The sequence below is a fragment of the Dermacentor variabilis genome, unplaced genomic scaffold (genome assembly GCF_050947875.1).
Source record: "Dermacentor variabilis isolate Ectoservices unplaced genomic scaffold, ASM5094787v1 scaffold_15, whole genome shotgun sequence".
In the NCBI taxonomy this organism is placed as follows: Eukaryota; Metazoa; Arthropoda; class Arachnida; order Ixodida; family Ixodidae; genus Dermacentor; species Dermacentor variabilis.
This window is the reverse complement of record NW_027460313.1, coordinates 10,813,310-10,833,458: the sequence shown is the minus strand read 5'-3', so window position 1 is coordinate 10,833,458 and position 20,149 is coordinate 10,813,310. Positions and strand designations below refer to the sequence as shown.

General features: G+C 45.9%; 1 protein-coding gene across 2 annotated transcripts in view; it reads right to left on the bottom strand.

Annotated features, from left to right (window-relative positions):
• The window catches only part of LOC142567952 (piwi-like protein 1), a 215,234-nt gene that overhangs the window by 148,879 nt on the left and 46,206 nt on the right, over positions 1–20,149 (bottom strand). For both annotated transcript variants that reach the window (XM_075678034.1, XM_075678035.1), the window contains exons 6-8: positions 17,190–17,270; positions 9,605–9,799; positions 8,054–8,162 (exon numbers count right to left, since the gene is read on the bottom strand). In XM_075678034.1, coding sequence (XP_075534149.1) covers positions 8,054–8,162; positions 9,605–9,799; positions 17,190–17,270 — 385 coding nt within the window. The remainder of the gene's footprint in view (positions 1–8,053; positions 8,163–9,604; positions 9,800–17,189; positions 17,271–20,149) is intronic.

Below are 20,149 nucleotides of genomic sequence, written 5' to 3'. Positions count from 1 at the left end.
CTTCTTAAAGGCCTTGTTTATCACGGCAGATGGGATTGTGCACCGTGCATCTTTCACCCATCCAGCAAAGTCCTGCAGCGAGGCATGCTTCATTTTATTGGCAGGCGTGAATTCGTGGCAGCCACTGATAAGCCATGCTGTGTAGAGCACCCAAATTCTATCTTTCACTGGCTTGTACAAACAAACATCGAGCGGCTTGGGGCTGCGATGTCACGCCGCCGGGTATCACGACGAGGTTGGTGTTGCATGCAGCCAGCTTGTACTTGGTGCACTGGTCTAGGTGGCACCTGAAAGCGTCGAGCACAAGCATCCCACGCAAACCCAAATTGCCGCCGGGTCTCTTCCGCCAAAAGTTATCAATCCAGTCAGCGACCAAGTCCTTGGTAACCCAACCTTCTTCATTTGCACACACAATCATGCCACTCGGAAACACAATTCCTTTTAGGAGCATCTTCCATCTGAAGATAAGAAATGAGGGCAGCTTGTGACCATCCACATTGCAACAAAGCAGTGCGGCGACTAGTTTTTTCGTGGCCGGACGACAAAACACGCACTTGCTTCGCCCCCTTCCTTTCAACAGCTGTGGTGGAAGGCATGTCAAAGTAGAACGGCGTCTGATCAACATTTCCAATCTGTCCAAAATGGTAGCAGTTTCTATGGTGCAACTTCAAAACGTACTGCTGAAAACTGCACAATTTCTCTTCATATTCTTCTGGCAATTTTTGGTTTATCTCTGTCCGCCTTCGAAGAGCAAAGCCTTTTCTTTTCATAAAATTTGATAGCCAGCACCCACTCACTTTAAAGTCACTCCGCATTACCCCTTGCTGTAGGGGCTAACTGCATCGCCTGTACTTTAAGCAGATTGGTCGTCACAGGCCGCTGTGCCGCTCGCTGCTCTTGCGCGTATTCCACGAGCAGCTCTTCTATTTCAGCTAAGCGGCCCTGCTTCGGTCCACTGAAACCCTTCCTTGTTGCTTTGTTGGCGAAAATATTATTCTGTTTACGCCAGTCCCTCATGCAAGTTTCGGGAACTCCGAACGCCCGTGATGTGGCCCGATTTTCGTCTGTCTCTGCACACATGATAACTTTCCTTTTAAATGCTGCATCATGGTGGACTCGGCGTGTCTAGTCAGCACTTCCATGCTGATTGAATAAACACAGAAAACGGGAAGACAGGCAGTAGACTAGGTTACACCAGCACCTAGTTACATGTACAACATGGAGGCATGCACATGAAGGAAGCTACGGTAGCTAGGCTAGAAGCACGTACAAGGCGGCCATTTTTCGAATGCCGATGGCGATATGGTAACATGTATTTAGGGTCGTACTCGATTCTAACACGCATACAATTTTTGGACCCATTTTATAGGAAAAAAGGTGCGCGTTAGATTAGAGTAAATACGGTAATTACATGCAGGTGCTTGTGAATGGATCTCTCAAATTGCGTGCCGTGCAGCCACCGAAGCACAGCAGCATAGCAGCAAGGCCCTCTCGGCATCATGTTCGGTATAAAGTCCAAGTGCAATAACATCCTATTGTGCCTCGCACACTGTATGTTGTAGATGTGAGAGAAAGCATGCGAGGGTGAGACGAGAAGGATGTTGGCTTGATGTGTGTCGTCATTGCTCACAAGTAGGGAGGAAGTGCAATCGTGCACTAACATGATCAAGCGTGAAGTGGGGTGGGGGAAGATGGGGGGGGGGTCTTCTCTGGCTGTCAGCGCAGGTGAGGAGATACATGTCCCATGCACCGTATCTTTAGGTAATCTGCCACAAGTGCAAAGGCTGTGCAACCCAAGGTGCTCATGTCTTCATGTGCGCTGTCTCCTCACACATTTAGTGCTGGAAGTTGCGTAAGCTCGAGTTCACAGAGGTGTTCAAGAAAGAGGTAAACGAAGCATTTGTTCACTTCTGCCTGCTTCTTCCTGATAGTGTCAGGAAGCTTCGTTTCACCGATGTGAAGACATTGTCGACACGGCATGAAGCAGTCTCTCTGGTCGCAGACTCTCAAAATCAACAAAATGAAAGTCTTCATTTAAATTTGTTTTTATGACTGTCCAATAATTCGGAAAGACTCAAGACACCTTCCATGAAAGAAAAATATATCGGCAACTGTACTCATGTGCATAAAAGGTTTACTTTCAACATAGGTAAAATGCCACTTTTACTGATATCGTTAAATTGATGTTTAGCTGTACTAGGATCAATCGTCCTGACTAAGTGCCAAGCACATCGTCTTGGCATAGGGACAATAATGCCATTGCCAGTATACGCTGACGTGTCCAGTGCTGATGCACACAAAAGTGGCCAAGAATATTACAAGCACCATTTTGGAAAGGCTTCATACAATCCATGCATGGCCAGCAGTGGGCTTCTATTTTCACAATTTCTGTTGTCTTGAGACTCCACTACTCTTGCTTTTTTTCTAGTTTTTACAGCCTCGAGTTAATTTTAAATGACGACACCATATAGACACCTGGAAATTTTATTTCCTATCTAAACGAGCAAACACATCCAAGAATAAGCATGATCAACGAAAATAAAAGATTTTGCGGGAACTTCAATAGAGGAAAACGCCAGGCAGAGAACTGGAAGTGGGCTTCACCCCAAGCCACCTATGGTTTCATTTGGAATTTGTACAAACTCTCGTCATATGTGAACCATAGGTGTACATTTTACTTTCTTTAAACCACAAGTGTGGCCCCACTACAGCTGGAGATCTTGCATCGATCTGTCTCCATCAACCATGATTTTAAAAGAGAGAAAGTCCCGCGCCAAACTTTTCCCTCATCCGCTGTTCCTGTTCTAAATCAACAGGTCACACTTGCAGCACATCTTTCAGTGCTCGCCAAAGCCATTTAGCCAGCAACTTTGTGATCAATACCGAAACTCAGCCAGTGTTGCCTATAGGCCACACTCATCACTTAAGGTATAACAGGGTATTAATGTACGTCGCAATGACACCATCTAGACAAAATTTCGCAAGAAATTTGGCCATTTCACCCGATGTTCCATTTTAGTTGAGTCCATTAAAAGTGGAATTTATTGTGTTGATAACATAGGCAGACAAAAATAAGCAAGAATGGTCTGTTACTTATGAAAACATGGTGTATGCAAATCCACTGTAATAGACATGGAATGTACCTGTTAGCTTTTACAACCCATTTCATTATAATAAGATTCAACAGTGTAAGTGCAGTCCACTTATAGTGATACCACATATAACAATATGTTGGTTATAACGATGAGCAAATTTAAGAGTGTCAACTTATACATTAGGGCTATAAGAAAAAAACATAACAATACATTATTCACCGCATACCAGATATAACGATCAATATTTTGCCTTCTGGACGGTGTTTTCCATGCAAAATAATCGTGAAATGGCATTCCAAAGTGCCGCTTAAACGAACGATGCCGAAACGGGGCAATACGCTTTCCTACGCACATTCACGCTAGCCATGATCGAGCTACACATAATGAGGGAAAAAAGCATTAAGCGAAGCGGCACCCGCCCTTTGCCCCCTTCTCAGCGAGTGCGGAAATGCACTGCAGAAGCAGCAGCGGACAGCCCGGTTGATAGAAGACAGTGCCAACCAAGTGCAATGTTGTACCACTTGAGACGAAGCTGCAAATTTTGCAAGGCCCAAAGTATGAGCTCACGCAGGAGTGTGGCGACCATGATGGCTGCAACCAGGGGCCATGCCGATCAACAGAAAAGGCATGCTTTGTGCGCCTGGCCGAAACACCTGGATCTAACATGGTGGAAGCCACTGACATTACCGAGCTCTGCAAGCATGTTGCTAATGACGATGAAACGGATGATGCTTCAGCGGAGGAGTTTCTAAGTGCAGATAGTGCTGCGTCGTTATGCGACAAGATCTCCAACGGGCAATCGTCACAACAGACGGCGGCATTGTGTGACGGGGGCATTGTGTGACGGGGGCGACAATATTGACAATGACTTGTCTATGACACAGTTAATTTCCTTTCCCTTTATCCTCTGGCAGCTTCAACACTACCGTATTTTCGCGATTGTAAGCACCCCCCGATTCTAAGCACCCCCCTCTATTTTCGCGAAAAAGTTAGGAAAAAAGTTTGCATGCGAATCTAAGCACCCCCCTATGTGTTAAGACGAGCGCGTAGCCAAGGCCGCCAAACGCGCTTGCTCACTCTGGAATCATTACTCGGTGGACCTGCAGGCACGCGGTCGATGCTTCTGTTGTGCGCGTTTCGCAGCCATCTGACGCCGGAGGTAAAGACAAAGCTTCGGAACATCAATAGCGATGTGGTTGTGATTCCGGGTGGCATGACGCCAGAGCTGCAACCCCTCGACGTTTCAGTCAACAAGCCCTTCAAAGTCAATCTCCGACAGGAGTACGAAGAGTGGGTGGGAAACCCTGACTGGAAGAAGACGCCGACGGGAAAGCTGCAGAAAGCGTTCCCATCAACCATCGCAAAGTGGATTTCGGACGCGTGGAAGAGGGTCCAAGTGGACGTTGTGGTCAAATCATTTAAGAAGTGCTCGATCAAAAACAACTTCGATGGAACGGAAGACAACCTGCTGTGGGATACCGAGAGCAGCGGTTCAAGCGATGCGACGAACTCGAGTGGCAGTGATAGTGAATGAGCATCCTACACAAGCGGTGAGTTCACTGCCTGCACCAATTTTTCTTTTGAATGTTTGCAAAATAAAATGTTATTTCTCGCACCCATCTCGTTGTGATGTCGCAGCGAAAAGAGGGAGGTGGTCATTCTAGATTTTTCGAATCTAAGCACACCCCTCACTTTGGGCATCGCGATCGTGAAAAAAAAGGGGTGCTTAGAATAGAGTAAATACGGTAGTTAAAGAGGGAAGGTGTTTAAGGTCCAAGTTGGCGCCCCTAGATGATTTGAGTGCACAGTGGCAGCACGAAGGAAGAGTCGCTGCACGGTAAAGATACACTTTATTCAAACGTCAAGGCGTCTGTCCGAGTCTAAGCCCAAAACTCCGCTCTCTCTACACAACCAAACATGACTTTTTAAACTCTCAGTTGCACAAAAGTGTCACAAACCAGCCAATCACACATGCGAGTTCACACCATTGCAACCAATAGCACAACAACCTTCTTGCTGCATACGGCATTGGTGGAAACAGTGGCACACTTTACAACATGCCTGGGGATAGGTTTGCTCAAGCACACGTGTCATCTCCCTATCCCCTAAGTTAGGCTCAGAGTATCGGCCTTGACGTCCTCCCTTATCTCCTGCAACTGGACGCCACGCAAGCTGCGACAATGTTTCCACAAAGCTACGGCTTATTGATGGCCTGTCTGCCTGACAGTGGGCTGCCCTGCCAGTACTAAGAAAACTTGGTACTTCGTGCAGCTGTGGGCCGGTTTGCTTAAAATCCACACACCATAATTGCGAACCAATGGCATTTGTACAGAAAAACATCCATCGGTTGTACCAGCTTACTGGTCGTAAAAATGCCGCTGTTTTCACAAGGCATTCTCAGAAGGCGTGCGCAGATGCCAAACACGGACACTCAAACTGGATGGGCACTGTCGCGTCGCCCGATTTCCGTGTCTAGTGTCAGCTGAGGGACTAGCGGCACCTGTCGGCAAGCGGGAGAAGGACGGCAAGCGACTGGCGAGCGAGGCGGAAGAAGACGTCACGAGTCACGTGAGGACGAGCGTTCAGAGCAGGAGGACGCGCTCGCCGAGAGCTGATCGTGCAATCTGCTACCATCACAAATAAATCCAATTGTTTCTTGATCATCGGTCGTGCCATCGTGTTCATCAATCACTGACACTATGCTTCCACATCTGGCAGCAAGGTTGACAAACAAAGCGCAGCCATGACCAAGACGGTCAACGGGACATGTAAGAAGCACATGGGCATTGGCGGTGGTGGTGACATAAGCACCCTGTACCTTTCATCGTCACACTTGTCTCCCCGATCGCTCCCCTTCAGCTTGGACCGTCTTCTCTTTTGTTCCGAGCGAGGGTGCAGATTTGGCGGCTCTTCTACGGCGCAACCACTAATCAGATATCTTTTCACGCTAGGGTGTCTCCTGTGTCCCATCTTCGCAGAACCTACCCACATCCTTCGTTTCCGGTTATTGGCCGATACAGCAGTGTGTGAAATTGTCCTGCACTTTGCTGTACTCGCATAAACTGGGCCACACAACAACAGCAAGACCAACTCCCTAACCTCGAACTGCATGCGCTTATTCGGGCTCGGCAGTAGGCTTGAATAAATTATGAATGCGCCGTTGCATGCTGTTCTGTTTACGCGCAATCAGATAAGCCTGAATCTTGGAGAGGGTCGTACGGTCACTATAGGCGGCTGAAAGCACAGTCACTGCTTGTACACGCTCCGCATGCGACGGCAGCGTAGCACATGATGCGTCATCTTCCGACTCAGAGTCATCGTCCGGCGGTGCAGCAGAAACCTGGCGAATGAACTCACCATCGAGTTCTGCGCATGTCAGTACAGCACCTGTGAAACTGTCAAATGAGACAGTGTCCGGAATCGCAATGCAACCACTGCGCAGGTCTCGGCAGAACATTTTCGGGGTCAGTAGGGAGCACATCAGAAGGCGACAAATCCTATGCCTCCCGGCACCCGCTTGCCTGCATTCCCCAGTGCAGTCTGCGCGGGCACTGTCGGCACCATTAGACACTTGGCGCGATGTTTCTGTATGCCGTGTTGGATCACTGTAACCTCAACACAGCGCACAAAACAAACACCACCACGCCGTCACGCCCACACCAGTTGCACAAACGAAAAACATGGCCTACTCACAGCGTTGTGCACGAAGAAAGAAACAAATCAGCTGCTTGATTGTCTTGACATGGCTTACTAAGCTGAGACCAGAACTGCTGTAGCCACTCTATTGAACGAGGCAGAAACGATGATGATCAGAGGGGATTTGCAGTAGCGCCACTTCGTGGGGAAGCAAGGAGGCTCTGTTCAAAACAAAAATGGCGTTCAGCAAGTCGAACCATGCACCGGTCAGAGTCGGTGCATGGTGCTCTCGACCGAGTTAGCTCAAGGAGTGTCTGAAGAATCAGACGAGACGTTGCAAGGAGTCCAAACTTTCGGCAGTTGTTATACATTATGGTCTATGGGGAGAATGGCGGTGCCGCAAAGCAGATAGAATAATCAAGCATATCCGAATTTTTGGAGTCCGAAAAATCAGTCGGCGACTGTATCTCCATATACATACGCGAGATATGTGAAAAGGAACACCACCAGAGAAAGACGAACCGAAAATGCACCGCAATATGTGTGAATGAGCGTCTACAACTTGCGTGGAACTCGATGCAGATAACATGCACGCATGAGAGCGCGGCATGCTGATCGCCGCGAAGAAGCCTTGGGGACACACATACAAAAGCTTCAAACGGTTCGCCACTGCTCATATCACACCGCTTCGCGATGCAGAATGGTATGTTAGCACCTAGGAAGATAATGCTAGAAATAAGAAAATCCGATGATGACCGTAGACAGTTGGCTGGGCAAGGTAATTTTAAGTCCTCAAGTGCCCGTGCTGCAATCCGTGAAGTCCCTGCAAAGATGGCGGTGAGCGGCCATCACCTCTTTAAGTCATCTGCTAGCCAGAGAACATCCAAAGAGCAGCCAAACCTAAATCGTCCTGGGCAGGTTTTGGCAGCCCGCGGGTAGCCAAAACCATCCAGCCCGAGCAAATCGAACGCCCAGCGCAAGTGCATGGCGCGGTGGGTGGAGCAACACTAGAAAAATGAAGATGCTCTGGCTGGCTCTGGCAGCCCGCGGGTAGCCAGAAGTGGAAAATCGAAGAAGCCCACTGTTTAGAGGTATAAACATTTTATTTTTCACAGGCTACTTTCTACAATGTCAATTTTTTATTGTAAGTGGCAAATGTGGTTTCGGAGTTACGAAGCTGTATTCAGCACTTTTTTTTTTTTTTTGCAGTCCAGATATAGCGATAATCGGTTATAATCCCATTTTTCATTCTTCTTGCTATCATTATAAGTGGACTACACTGTATACATTATGGGTGTCGCACAGAAACTGTGTTTACTTACATCCTTGTAGTACTTCAGATAGGTGATGGCCCCATCCCTCGTTTCGAATGTCTGCTGAGGGTTCTTTGTCCAGTCAATGTCGTCAACGCGGTATGTTTTGTTGTTGTACCTGCAGTGACATAATGTAGCAGCACAGTGAGCATCAGCCAACTTCAGCGCGACTGGCCGTTCAAGGCACTTTCGAGTGTACTGGCAGGCTTTTTTCATGCTCGAGAAACACTTATGAAGCACAAACTGAGTTTCTTATGTTGCTCTATGATTTTCTCATTGGCACTTTTCACCTGATTACAATCACTGAGAAGCTGATTAATTAATTAGTACTAGTTATCTAATTAGGCAGAATGCAAAATCAGAGTATCTCCAAGCCACAGCAAACAACATTACCTTGGGTCTGTCCAGCTACATACGTAGTACGTATTTTCATATATTTTAAAGTTTGGCTCAAGTTAAGCAAAACACCCTGTACAGTTATTATGGTACTAACTCCACGAGTGTGTAGCCTCCCCGATAGCAGTGCTTCAAAATTAAATTTAAAGATGAAATATAATCAAAGCACAGTCTGCATTAATTCTGAGGCCACTTTTTGTAATCACAAATGTTATAAGGTCCCCGTGGAAAAAGGAATATGGATGAAAATATACGAGCAGAAATACGAATGAAACACTCATATTCAGCCCCCATCAAATAGTACTACTACACAGAAGTGCACCACTTTGGCTGTCTCGATTTTAGGTATGTTCCTTCCCTGGATTGGATTAAAATGACCAGACAGGTTGATGAGATTATAGCATTTTTTTTAATTAGCAAAGGTTCTTGTAAATAAGAATTATTTTTGTAAAAACAGTAATGGTTACACACACCGTACTAAACCTTCGCAAGGAATGCAGACCAGGAACAGAAACATGATCCTACCCATGGTGCCAAAGCCTTACTTTAAGAACAAGCTCCCTTTCCCCCTTTTTATGTGTATGTGTGTGTGTGTGCATTTTTCTTTCTCACAAAGTTTGCACACAGTTATATACTTGAAAAGGCGGCAGCGCTAAAAAGAGACACGGACGGAGCCAGGACAACAAGGACGAGCACTGAACTTACAACGCGATTGTGAATGGTTTGCGAAAATATCCACGCTTTCCGAGCCAGGGTTTACCATCTGCACGTGCATACATATGCCAGCTCTTTGTCTGCAAGGGTGACGGAAGCCATGCTGATACATCCCTCCCTCAAGTCTATAGATCCATTCAGATTCTGCCCGTGACTTCTTTTTAGCGCCGTCGCCTTTTCAAATATGTACCAACACGCCCAATTCATCCCATTAGTTCTATACTATTTCAATCTCCTGTTATTCTCTTTCGAATGCTCTTGGCACATCAGCAAGCTGCACCTGCCCGGTAGATAGTTTATTTGTGAAACAAACAACCTTCTACTGGACAAAGCTTGTCTATTATGGCTCTATAAGCCAGCATGCACAAGCACTTGCAATTCATGTGCTACAACCATGATGTACATATGATGAAAACTGGTGCCAGGTTTATTTTAGGTAACGGAGTTTACCTGGTCATGACAATGCAGCCAACCACAGCCTTCACAGCTTCATCCTTGTAGTTGCCGCGAGCAGTCTGCTGCAGAGAGCCGAGAAGATGAAGAACATTCTCAGTGCGAAGCACCTTGTGCACTGTATCCACCACCATGAGGATCCCGCCGTCGTGCTGACCAACTGCAGTTGTCAGGCCTTCCCAGATCTCCAGCCTGCACAGAGCCAAGCCATAAGGGCCAAACATACACCCACTAGCTGCAAATATGGGTGAACAGAAAACTTGCAGGAAAAAAAGTACATTCTATTTTATATTTTACAAAGCAAAAACAGCAATAGCATTCGATCACCGAATATAAGCAGAACACGTCAAGCCGACATTATATAACTGCAGTTGTGATACTGTCAAGCAAGTGCTGTACTAGAGGAGTTTGTTGACTGAAAAGGATAATTTTCCTGCAAATTACCGTATTTACTCGAATCTAATGCGCACTTCTCCAATAAAACGGGTTCAAAAATTGAATGCACGTTAGAATCGACTAAGACCCTAAATCTACGTTACCATATTGCCACCGGCATTTCAAAATGGCCACCTCGCACGTGCCTTCGAGTGCCCCGTCCGTCATCCCGGTCTTCCCGTTTTCCGCATTCGCTCTATCAGCATGGAAGTGCCGACTGCGAAGACATGCCGAGTTTATCACGATGCCGCAATTAAAAGGCAAGTAATCACCTGTGTGCAGGCGGACGGCAATCTGGCCACATCACAGGTGTTCGGAGTTCCCGAAACTTGCGCGCAGCAGTGGCGCAAACAGGAGAAGCTTTCTACTCCGGCGGATGCTACGAACGCTGCAGCCACACGGTCCCTATATTTAAAGCAATCTGTGATGAAGACAGCCTACACATCTAGGCGCGGCCCGCTGTGTTCTAGTCGCTTAGTGCGCATTGAAGCGAGAGGCTGCACAAAGGTCAATTCGCTTACTCCTGCTACCACACTTCCCTAATTCAGCGTTTTGATAAAGTTTCCATGGTCATTGCATGAGACGAGGTCATTGCGTGTTCATGTTTGCTTGTGCGGGCGGGATACCATGCTTGTTAATTTAGTTAGTAAGCGGATGTCTAAAAGTTCATACAGCTGATAAAACTACTATCCTTACTTTTCGTATAGCTGTCTACTAATTTGCTATCGTAATTGATGCTTCACCGTTCGGGCGTAACTGCAACTTTTCTTATTTATCAGAACTTTAGTGTACTGAGAGTAAATCTTTGTTTTTCCAAATGAGACGAAGTTGTATTCCTGTACGAAAGAATGAGGTGTGCAGTACTGTAAAGCACTTTACTTTTTTTAGGTCACGGCACACAGGTGCGCGTTACAATCGAGGGCGATTTTTTCCCCTTTTGATCGCGGAAAACAGGTGTGCCTTACAATCAAAGGCGCATTAGAATAAATACGATATATGCAGTGGAATAAACCACCTTTTTTTTGTAGCTCTGGTTGGAAGAAAAATAGTTGCAGTTTTCCGAAATTCATAGTATCCGTATCACTTGAATTTAAGTACTCAAATTCGCTTCCAAATTCAAAATTTGATATTTGCACCCCCCTAATTTATGCTGCAGCTGAACACTCGTTCTCCAGCAAATTTAACAATCCTATAGGCACCCTGAAATGATTTCGATGATTTTGTCCAAACGTACTGAGTCGTTAGGGTAGGTCCTCCTGATCATTATTTCACGCATCTAAGTGATCTGTATAAAGCGTATAATTTATCATAAGGCTTTAAAAAATGCACACTGCTACCAATCGTAGCATTCCACTCGGCTGAGTTTTCAGCCGCCCCTTAAGCAGGTGAGGTGAGGTGACCATATGACATCAAGTAGGGCGAGCTATCCGATTGGCTGCCCAGGGCGCGTCATCGATAATTTTTCCAACTTTATGGCGAACAAATGTCTGTAATAGTTGGAATGTTAGTTCATTTGTTTCTATAAAAAAAGAAAGTAGCTGAAACAGCATGTACGAGGATAATTTATCACTGCACTCAAGATTTCCGGCTCACAGCAAGATTCGTCTGCTTGTGTTACAACATGGTTCATGTTTACGAGAGCTCCGCGGTCAGTGTTGGTCTCGTTCTTTCTTTTTGCGAGCACCACGGTTCGTGCTGGTTACATTGTGGGCTGCAAACATAGCGACTGGCAATATGTCAAGCTGCGACATCATGTCCCTCGCAAAGCAGCAGATGAGCGGAGCAACTGGAGTGCATCAAACTGTCGGTATCCGATCGGCGCCAGGATTTGCACGTTTGTGCCCGTCACCTTACGCCAGAGGATTACCACCACATTGGTGTTTTGCGTATCCAGTAGTCGGGTGACCAGGAAGCTTAAGCAGACTGCGCCTATTGTTCACGAGCAGAAGCACAAACGTGAACGGTCTGTATTGTGCAGCCACTTGGTGGCACAGAGCTCAACCAAACACAGAACTAATATAGCAGTAACGAAGTGTATTCTACATCGCTGCTGGTGTAAATTTTTGGTAGGAGCGTGATCGTGAACACATTTTTTTTTAAATGTTTAAAAAGTTTTACACTTGGTTAGAGCAATATTAGCTCTTCGTATGGCTGGTTAAGCTCTGCACCACCAGGTGACTGGACCATGCAGACCGATCAGGCTGCTCACCAACACCTACGCTAAAGCTCCTTCATCACAGCAACAGTAGAGGGGGTTTAGTTTATGCCTCAAGCCATCCGTCGGAATGCTAAGCTTGCCTGTGGTTAACGGAATACCGGACACACTCAGTACTGCGACAGAATGCTTGCAATGCAACGCTGCTTTGATAGCTCTTGCTTGGGATCGACTGCCAGGTGGCTAAAGCTGGAGAGGCTTCGTGCACTGACTCTAAGACAATGGGAGGTGAATGACACACACAACGTGCCATTATGAGGCAGAGCTAGTGTTATCGGAGCTTAGCCCTGATCGCTCGGCGAAGGAGTTGAGAAGAAAATGAACGGGTATGAAGGAGGGAAATGTAATCGTCCATAGCCTTCTTAATACGAGACACTTCACACAAATTGTGGTGCGAATTATTTTTTGCAGCTGTACTCTATGTGCATCAAAATTTGTCCGAACAGTTTCAGGGACCCTTTAAAATCCTGAAGGATAAAAGTTGCAGGTTGAGCGAGTAGATGCGCGAGATGTTCTAATTTATGTCAAAAGTAGATAATTAAGCAGAATGTATTTTGGTAGCCTGAGCATGAAAAACATTTGCTGTCAATCAAAACAAACAATGCATTTAAGTGCGCCATACACTACTGGAACGTATTCTGATTTCGTGGTGTTTTAAGTCCAGATTTTGTCCACCTTTTGGTAATGTTCTTGTCCAGGTTTTTTCTTAACTCTAGTCATGACGAATAAAGTTTTTCTAAACTTGAGAAAATTCAATTCTTTATCTGTCAAGTGCACCGAAGGTACACTGATGCATGAGCCAAATTGGCGATATTTGACCAGCTTGCAGGAATTCAATTTCCAGCATGCCTTGCTCCTGTTAATTGCTAAGATTTTCTCAAACAATGGGCCACATCCACATTCCTTGGTATGCATGGGTAAATGGACACTACCACAGAAAGCCTTCAAGGATGTTGCATGCCCTCTGCCACTGAGACATTGGCCCATTTGATCAATGTATATACTCTATTGCATGTTAGCAGTATCACGTACACAAGTTTCGTACAAAACGTTTGATTCGAAATTCAAGGTCACTTCAAAGGCAAATACACTGAAAGATAGTGAAACCTTCTCCTTGGCTGTGCTGCCAAGGTGGACACATGATTCAAGTTCTTCAGGCCAATTTTCAAAGTTGATGTTCCCATCATAATGGCATCAATAGTCTTCTGGCACAATGGTTAGTAGAGTGCCCGACTTGAGCCAAAGATGCTCGTCATGTTCAAGCAAAATGGCTGAAACTTACTTTTCACCGGGCATTTCTAAAGCCCAGGGCTAAAAGATGGAGCCATGATGGCTACAGTGCAAACCAACAAGCAAATCAACAATATGGTGGCATGGCTTGATGACTGTTCAGGCTTTGTCTAGCTCCACGAAGGTAATGGTGATTTGAACAAGCCCATCAATTGGGGCTGTGAGCACACCACATTGAAATTATCCAGTAACACTCTTAAAATCACCCATCCATTCTCTCAAAACAATTATGTAGGATTGTTTCTCAATAAACATCATCCATGGCATAGCCCCTATGCAGAGTTTGTCACATTGTAACTCTATTCTTCACGAGAATGGCCATATTAAAATACGATTGCACCCTCCCAGAAAACTGGGAAAAGCTTGTTACAGTGAAACCTCGTTAAACCGTAGTTGGCCAGAGCTCGGAAGAAGTACGTACTAATGGTATCTTCGACTGGTCGCTTCCATCCCTTGAAGCAGAGTCGGGCAGATCCGGCGTTCCCCGAGCTCAGAGGTAGAGCACAAGTGCGCAAGCCGAACGTGCGACTCACTCTCGCAGGAGGCAATGGCAAATGCTAAACCACGTGACTACTACCAACGTCCGATGTTTCGCTTATCCAAAGCTCCCGGCGCTGCCGGGAAAACCGGCGGACGTGCCGGCGGGATGAGCGTTCGTCGCAGTGGCCTAGGTTGCCTAGGTTACGGTGGGCCGTCGCCAACAGCAGCGACGCGGCTCTGCGATGACGTTTCAATTTCGACAACTGCTCCGACGACAGGGCTCGGAGCGCCTCAGAGCATTCGAAGATAGAGGAGAGCAATCGAGAAGAACCAGCCGAACGCAGGGCGCGCACCCTCTTTCAACCAGCCGAAGACAACGCCGCTCGCGAGAGCGCTCCAGAGCGCTCAGAAACGACCAGTCGAAGATGGCATAAATGTGTCATATGTAAGAGGCATGGGACACAAAAAGAAAAGAAGAGGACGATGTGCGCCGACCGGTCCACACACTGATCTAGTGGGCCGTGCGGATGTTGGGAGAGATGGAGTCGGGAGACACAGTCGAGCACAGCAAACAGATCTTAATTTACTCAAACTCGAAATGTAAAAGTCAAAACTCAATTGACAAAAAATAAACCTCCACACTTGCATAGTCTGAACAATATCCTTATCCTCGCCTATGTGCATCCTTAGCGCGTTTCGCGCCAAAGTCCGGCAACCCTGGCCTATGGCTGCACACTAACAAAAAGGAACGCTCTTACAAAGTTCCGTTGTCGCACGTAACTCCAAGTCCGATGTGCGTCGGCTCTTGATCTCAGTTGGTGCTGCTGCCGACTCCGCGAGCTTTGCTGCCTTGGTATCGACCGGCCAGCTCCTTAAATCCTTGCAACCAGCCGCTGCTAACTCTGAAGTCGTCGTAACCCAGGATGCATGCAAAATCCTTCGCTTTCTGCTGCAAGATTGTGCCACTTAAAGGCACGTTTCGCGCCTGTGTGTCCAAAACGTACATAAACACGGCTTTTCCCACATTGGAGCAAGTTAACCCTCTATTGCATGAGTTATGAAAAAGTCATTTTAAAAATTATTTTTTCAGCTTTTATTATTGATTCAATGAACAAACACATATACAATATATTTCAGAGTTAGTAGCATTTCAGAGTTTCAGTAGCATTAGGCAATTAAAAAATTTAGTTAAATCCAGGAATTCGTTACGCAGAGGTTCTTTACATCCAGGTTTAACTGTATTTGGAGAGCCATACAAATTGGGCAAGATCACACGCACATGACGGGCTCATGGCTATGCGCCTGGTGCAGAGTTTGGGTCTGCAGGAGGTAATCAAGCCAGCAACTGCCAATTATTTACCAAATTTGCCTGCATACCGATTGGATAAAATAGCTTGTGCGTGGGCATAAAGCTACGAAATGAATTTGAACAACAGACCTAACTGATGGTGTCATGGAGCCAAGGTTACATAAGTGATAACAGCACTTCGAGACAGCATATGATGCACATTGGACTGTACAATAGGTGAATGCAGAACACACCCCCCACTTTGAATGTCACATTATCTCAATACAGTCAAACCTACTTACAACGTTTTAACAATATATCGGTTACAACAATGAGAAACTGCTGCACCATGAACTTCTGTACGTTTTCTATGGTGAAACAACCTGCTTACTACAACGCCTTCATGCCGCATTATTGGCTATCGGCATTATTGGCCGAAAGGCAATGGAATGCAAAATCCTTAAAAAGAAAAAGTTCAAGCAGCTGCATGTGGCCTCCTCTCGCACTTCCACCCCTCCGAACACGAATAGACTGTGCCCATAGCTTTATGCTGCACCACCCTCTGAAACACAAATGGACCGCGCCAACTTCGCTGAGAGCACTGGGCACTCCTCCAAGATGGCTCACTGGCCCCTCATGCTGCGCATGCTGCACAGACCTCCTAAAAGATTATGCCGCTCGTGCTCGTCTTTGTTGGTTGTGTTGAAGTCATTCCTGGCCCCGTGGTTTCTCAGCCTCGTTTGACTTGTTGCTGAAATGGAAGATGGCTGATTCGCCGCTATCATCAGCAATCAGTTGCTGGTGAAAAGAAAGCATGCTGCTATAGATTTAAAAACAAAGTGCTTCTAACCAATGAGGCAATTGTTGCAAATGTGCTTACATCGGAGAGCGATGGCGGCAGTGACAGTAATGACGGCAGCAATGATGCGGTAGGGCAGGCTGCCTGAACGTTGATTTTGCAGGAGGCCCTGCTGACCATTCAGTCCCCCCCCTCTTCCCCCGGAGCTTTCTTTTCACAAGGGACCTTCTGCTGCACTACGTGGAGCACCTGGCGGCTTCGGGGAATGATGTCAGCAAGCTTCATGTAAAGCAAGCAAAGCTGACGAACATGGGGTTTTCTCATGCAAGCCAGTGAGAAGTACGTGGCGAGATGATCATGACAATCTTGCCCCAGCGTTTCTTCTGGATTTCTCAAGCTGAGAGGCTGCTACGACTACCTTTTCACATTTGTTTAGAAGGCCCCTTTTAGGGCCACCAAAGCGATGAGTCAGCGGAGTTCGCATGTCACTTGCCGCCCGTGACCCTGCTTTGCAGTTATAGCAGTACCATTCTTGAATGCAGTCAGCCGCGGCTTGTTACACACGATTGGAGCAAGCAGGAAGCAGAGTTAAAACCGTTAAATGAGTCAGCACAATCAGTAGCCGGATGGAGGAAGGTGGTTGGGACAGCACTTGCCTCTGAGCCATTATATTTTCTCACAACAGTTCTCCTGTCTCCCATTTTGATATTTTTTCATGAAAAGCGGTTATAACAATGGATAACTTCGTTCAACTCTAGCTATTTCAATGAAGCACAACCTGCTGAAATTCATTGAGGTCTGTCTCTAAAAATGGGTTGGCAAGTGTACTTTTGAAAACAGTGCCGATTCATATGAAACAGCAACAAAATCCACTTGTCTTGCCACCTAAGACTGGAGCTGCTTGACCCAACCAGAGCAGTAAAACCTCAACTAGCATTTTGAGGCTTCAGTGTGTCAGCACTGCTGTGATCCACCACACAGCTCGGACTGATCCACAACAGTTAAAAAACTCTAGGACAGACAAGCTGCCAATAATCCAGTTTGACACTAAAGCAATAAATGCTAAGAATCTTACCCATGACGACTGATTGGCTTTGGACCAGCAGCATTGAAGAACTGGCGTCGGATTTGAACAAACTGCATGCTCTCAAGGTTCCTGCATGGAGGAGCAATGATACCATACTTTACCTGATTATAACAAGCACAAAACTTTCATGGGTTTAATGTAAGAAAATAAAAGTGCACTTGGATGTAACATAGCCCGATTTATAGAAGAAAAATATATAGGGAAGTGCAAATATTCCAAAGTTTCGAGTAATGTACAGAATAGCAACTACAGTCAACTTTGGTAATTTAACTCTCATGGGATGGGAACAACGAACTTGATCTAATTATCTGGTGGCATCGAATTAATCAAGATGCAGAAAAAACACCAAAACGCACCATTGATCGCTGTATTTTTGTGCATATAAGCTGCACCCACAATTACAACAGACCAAAAAGAAAAGAAAATTATCCTCACATATAATACAAGGAAATATATGAATAAAATGCTTATATTTTTACAAAATCAGTCTCTACTCGCACGTGCACGACTCATGCATGTCGTATCTTCGGCCAGCAGCTCCGTTCCCCCCTTCTCCGGTGATACTGACAAAGCAGGACTTGCACGCTGGACGTTATAGCAGACAGATCAGTCACGTGATACGTGATGCGTTCCAGCACTTTGCACCTAGCACTTACACAACAGCTGATGACTGCGCAGACTGAGAAGGCCTCACATGGATGATGGCAATGGAGCAAATGTGACTGAAAATTTAAAAAAAGCCAAAAATTCCACCAGTAATTCACGCTTTGTGCGAACCGAGGGAGCGCTGTGAAAACGGGTGACGTATGAGTTTGCCTGCGCCGCGTGCGCTATTCACTAACTACTAAACGCAAAATGGCTACTCATAAAGAGGAGGAGAATTGGCAACGATCAAAAAAGGGAGAAGATAACTTGAACACGCAGGGTTGGGAGGAGGGGGTTCTCTAGGAGATAACACATTTGAATGGCAGAGAATCTTGCCTTGAGGTGTGGCTTCACGGCAGCGCGACAAGCATTGTCGTGAAGCCACACTTTAAGGCAAAATTTACATATAACTCGCACTCCCACTTTTACTGATATAAAAAAAATTTCGGTGAGGGTTATACATGCAAAAATATGGTAATTGGCAGTATTTGCTTGATTCTTACATGCCCCTGAATCAAATATGTGCACATTTTTTGTGCACAAAGCAGAAAAACTGCGTAGAAAGCACATTAAAGCTCCTCGACAAAGTAGAAATATACTGCACACCTAATTTTTTTTGCAAGAAAAATGGATAAGGGTCTGTCTAACGCGTGTTGCACAATGGTGGCCAGTTTCCCTAATTCAGCTTTGCGACAATTTTTCAAAGTCAGCTTCACCGCAATGCATTTGTGTTATACAGTAAACCAACGCCACAAAGGCAGTTTTGGTATTGCAGTGCAGTGCCAATTGCAGTGCACAGCCAATTCTTGGCCCATGTTTCTTGAAAAAAAAAAAATGTGTGTGTTAGAATCAGATAAATACCATAACCAGACATTGTGAGCTACGGTTATTGCTAGAAAATCTTCCCAAGACAGGCCCAAAATAGGTGTTCTCTACGGGAAACCAGGTACATTCAACACATTCACTGTCACCCCAGCTCCGGCACGACAGACGCTGCCGCTGAAGAGGTCACCACAGGGGCTAGGCAGATGCGTGCTGACTGATCAAATTCAAATTATCCGGCGAAGGCCAATTTTAGGATCGAAATAAAAGTGTGGGGCCATAGAAATGTGTCGGCGCCGGCTGGGACCTTTGGCAGAGATAGAATTAACCAAAAAATTGAGTGAACCCTAAGTCCAATTAACAGAAGTCAACAGCATTTTAAAATCCAGATACCTGGCATTTCAGCTTATGGAAACAACACATTGCAACGACTCTGCCACTCGTTTATTCTTCCAAGTGTCACTTTTTGATACCTGGCGGTTCAGCTTATGGAACAACACATTGCAACGACTCGGCCACTCTTAATATTCTGATTGTCTTTTTTCTTTTTAAATAGTTGCCAAATACTTCACATAGCCGACCGTATATAATCGAAAATGATATTAAGCCAAAAATGCACTTTCATCCCATTTACAGCAGACTTCATGTAGTAGACTTCATGTATCAGCCAGACTTCTGACAGAACATCATCACTCCCAATAGATTGTCGTTTAGACATGGCATATTGAAGCAGCCCAATGGGACGAGCAAAAGAAAACCACGACAGGAATAGCACTGACTGCAGACTATACTTTATTTGAAGAAGCACCAGCCATTTAGTCTGCAAAAAACAAAGAACCACCCTCTTGTGGTTGTTTTCATGACCGTGTCCCACTACGCTGCTTCAATGAACCGACTTTAGAAAGTGCACACCCTCAAGCGGCCACCTGTGAGGCATTATGGGAATCTTGAAGGGATATAGATGGGTGTGCACAAGACATACCCTACGAGCAATGGTTAGGAAAAGGCACAATGCCTTCCACTCTGCAATGCACTAATGCAGGAATCTCGGTCTCTCTTGACACGGCACAGAGGAGGCTCTGGGATCAGAGCGCCAAAAAACACAGGTTTACCTTATTTACTCGATAGTAGTAATGCAAGTTTTTTACGATTTTTGTTGCTTGAACTCGACCGTCACGTTACATTTAAATAATGGCAAAATTCTCGATTAAAAAAATACCCTAAATCATGCAGTTTTGAGCGTTAAGTTGGCAACATCTACCTTTACGGCTCAATGGTACACTTGAGCCCAAACCTGGTCAGGAAATGCACAAGTGCTATCATCGCTGGAACACGAAAGTAGCTCGAGAAGAGCTGGGGCCCGGGATGGAATTTGTGGGTACAAAGAGCACATCAGGACCAGCAGGGAAGGTATGTGCAAACTAGTGCACCTGGTGAGCTAGGGCAACATCACGGAACACAGACTGTGCATTTTTTTTTGC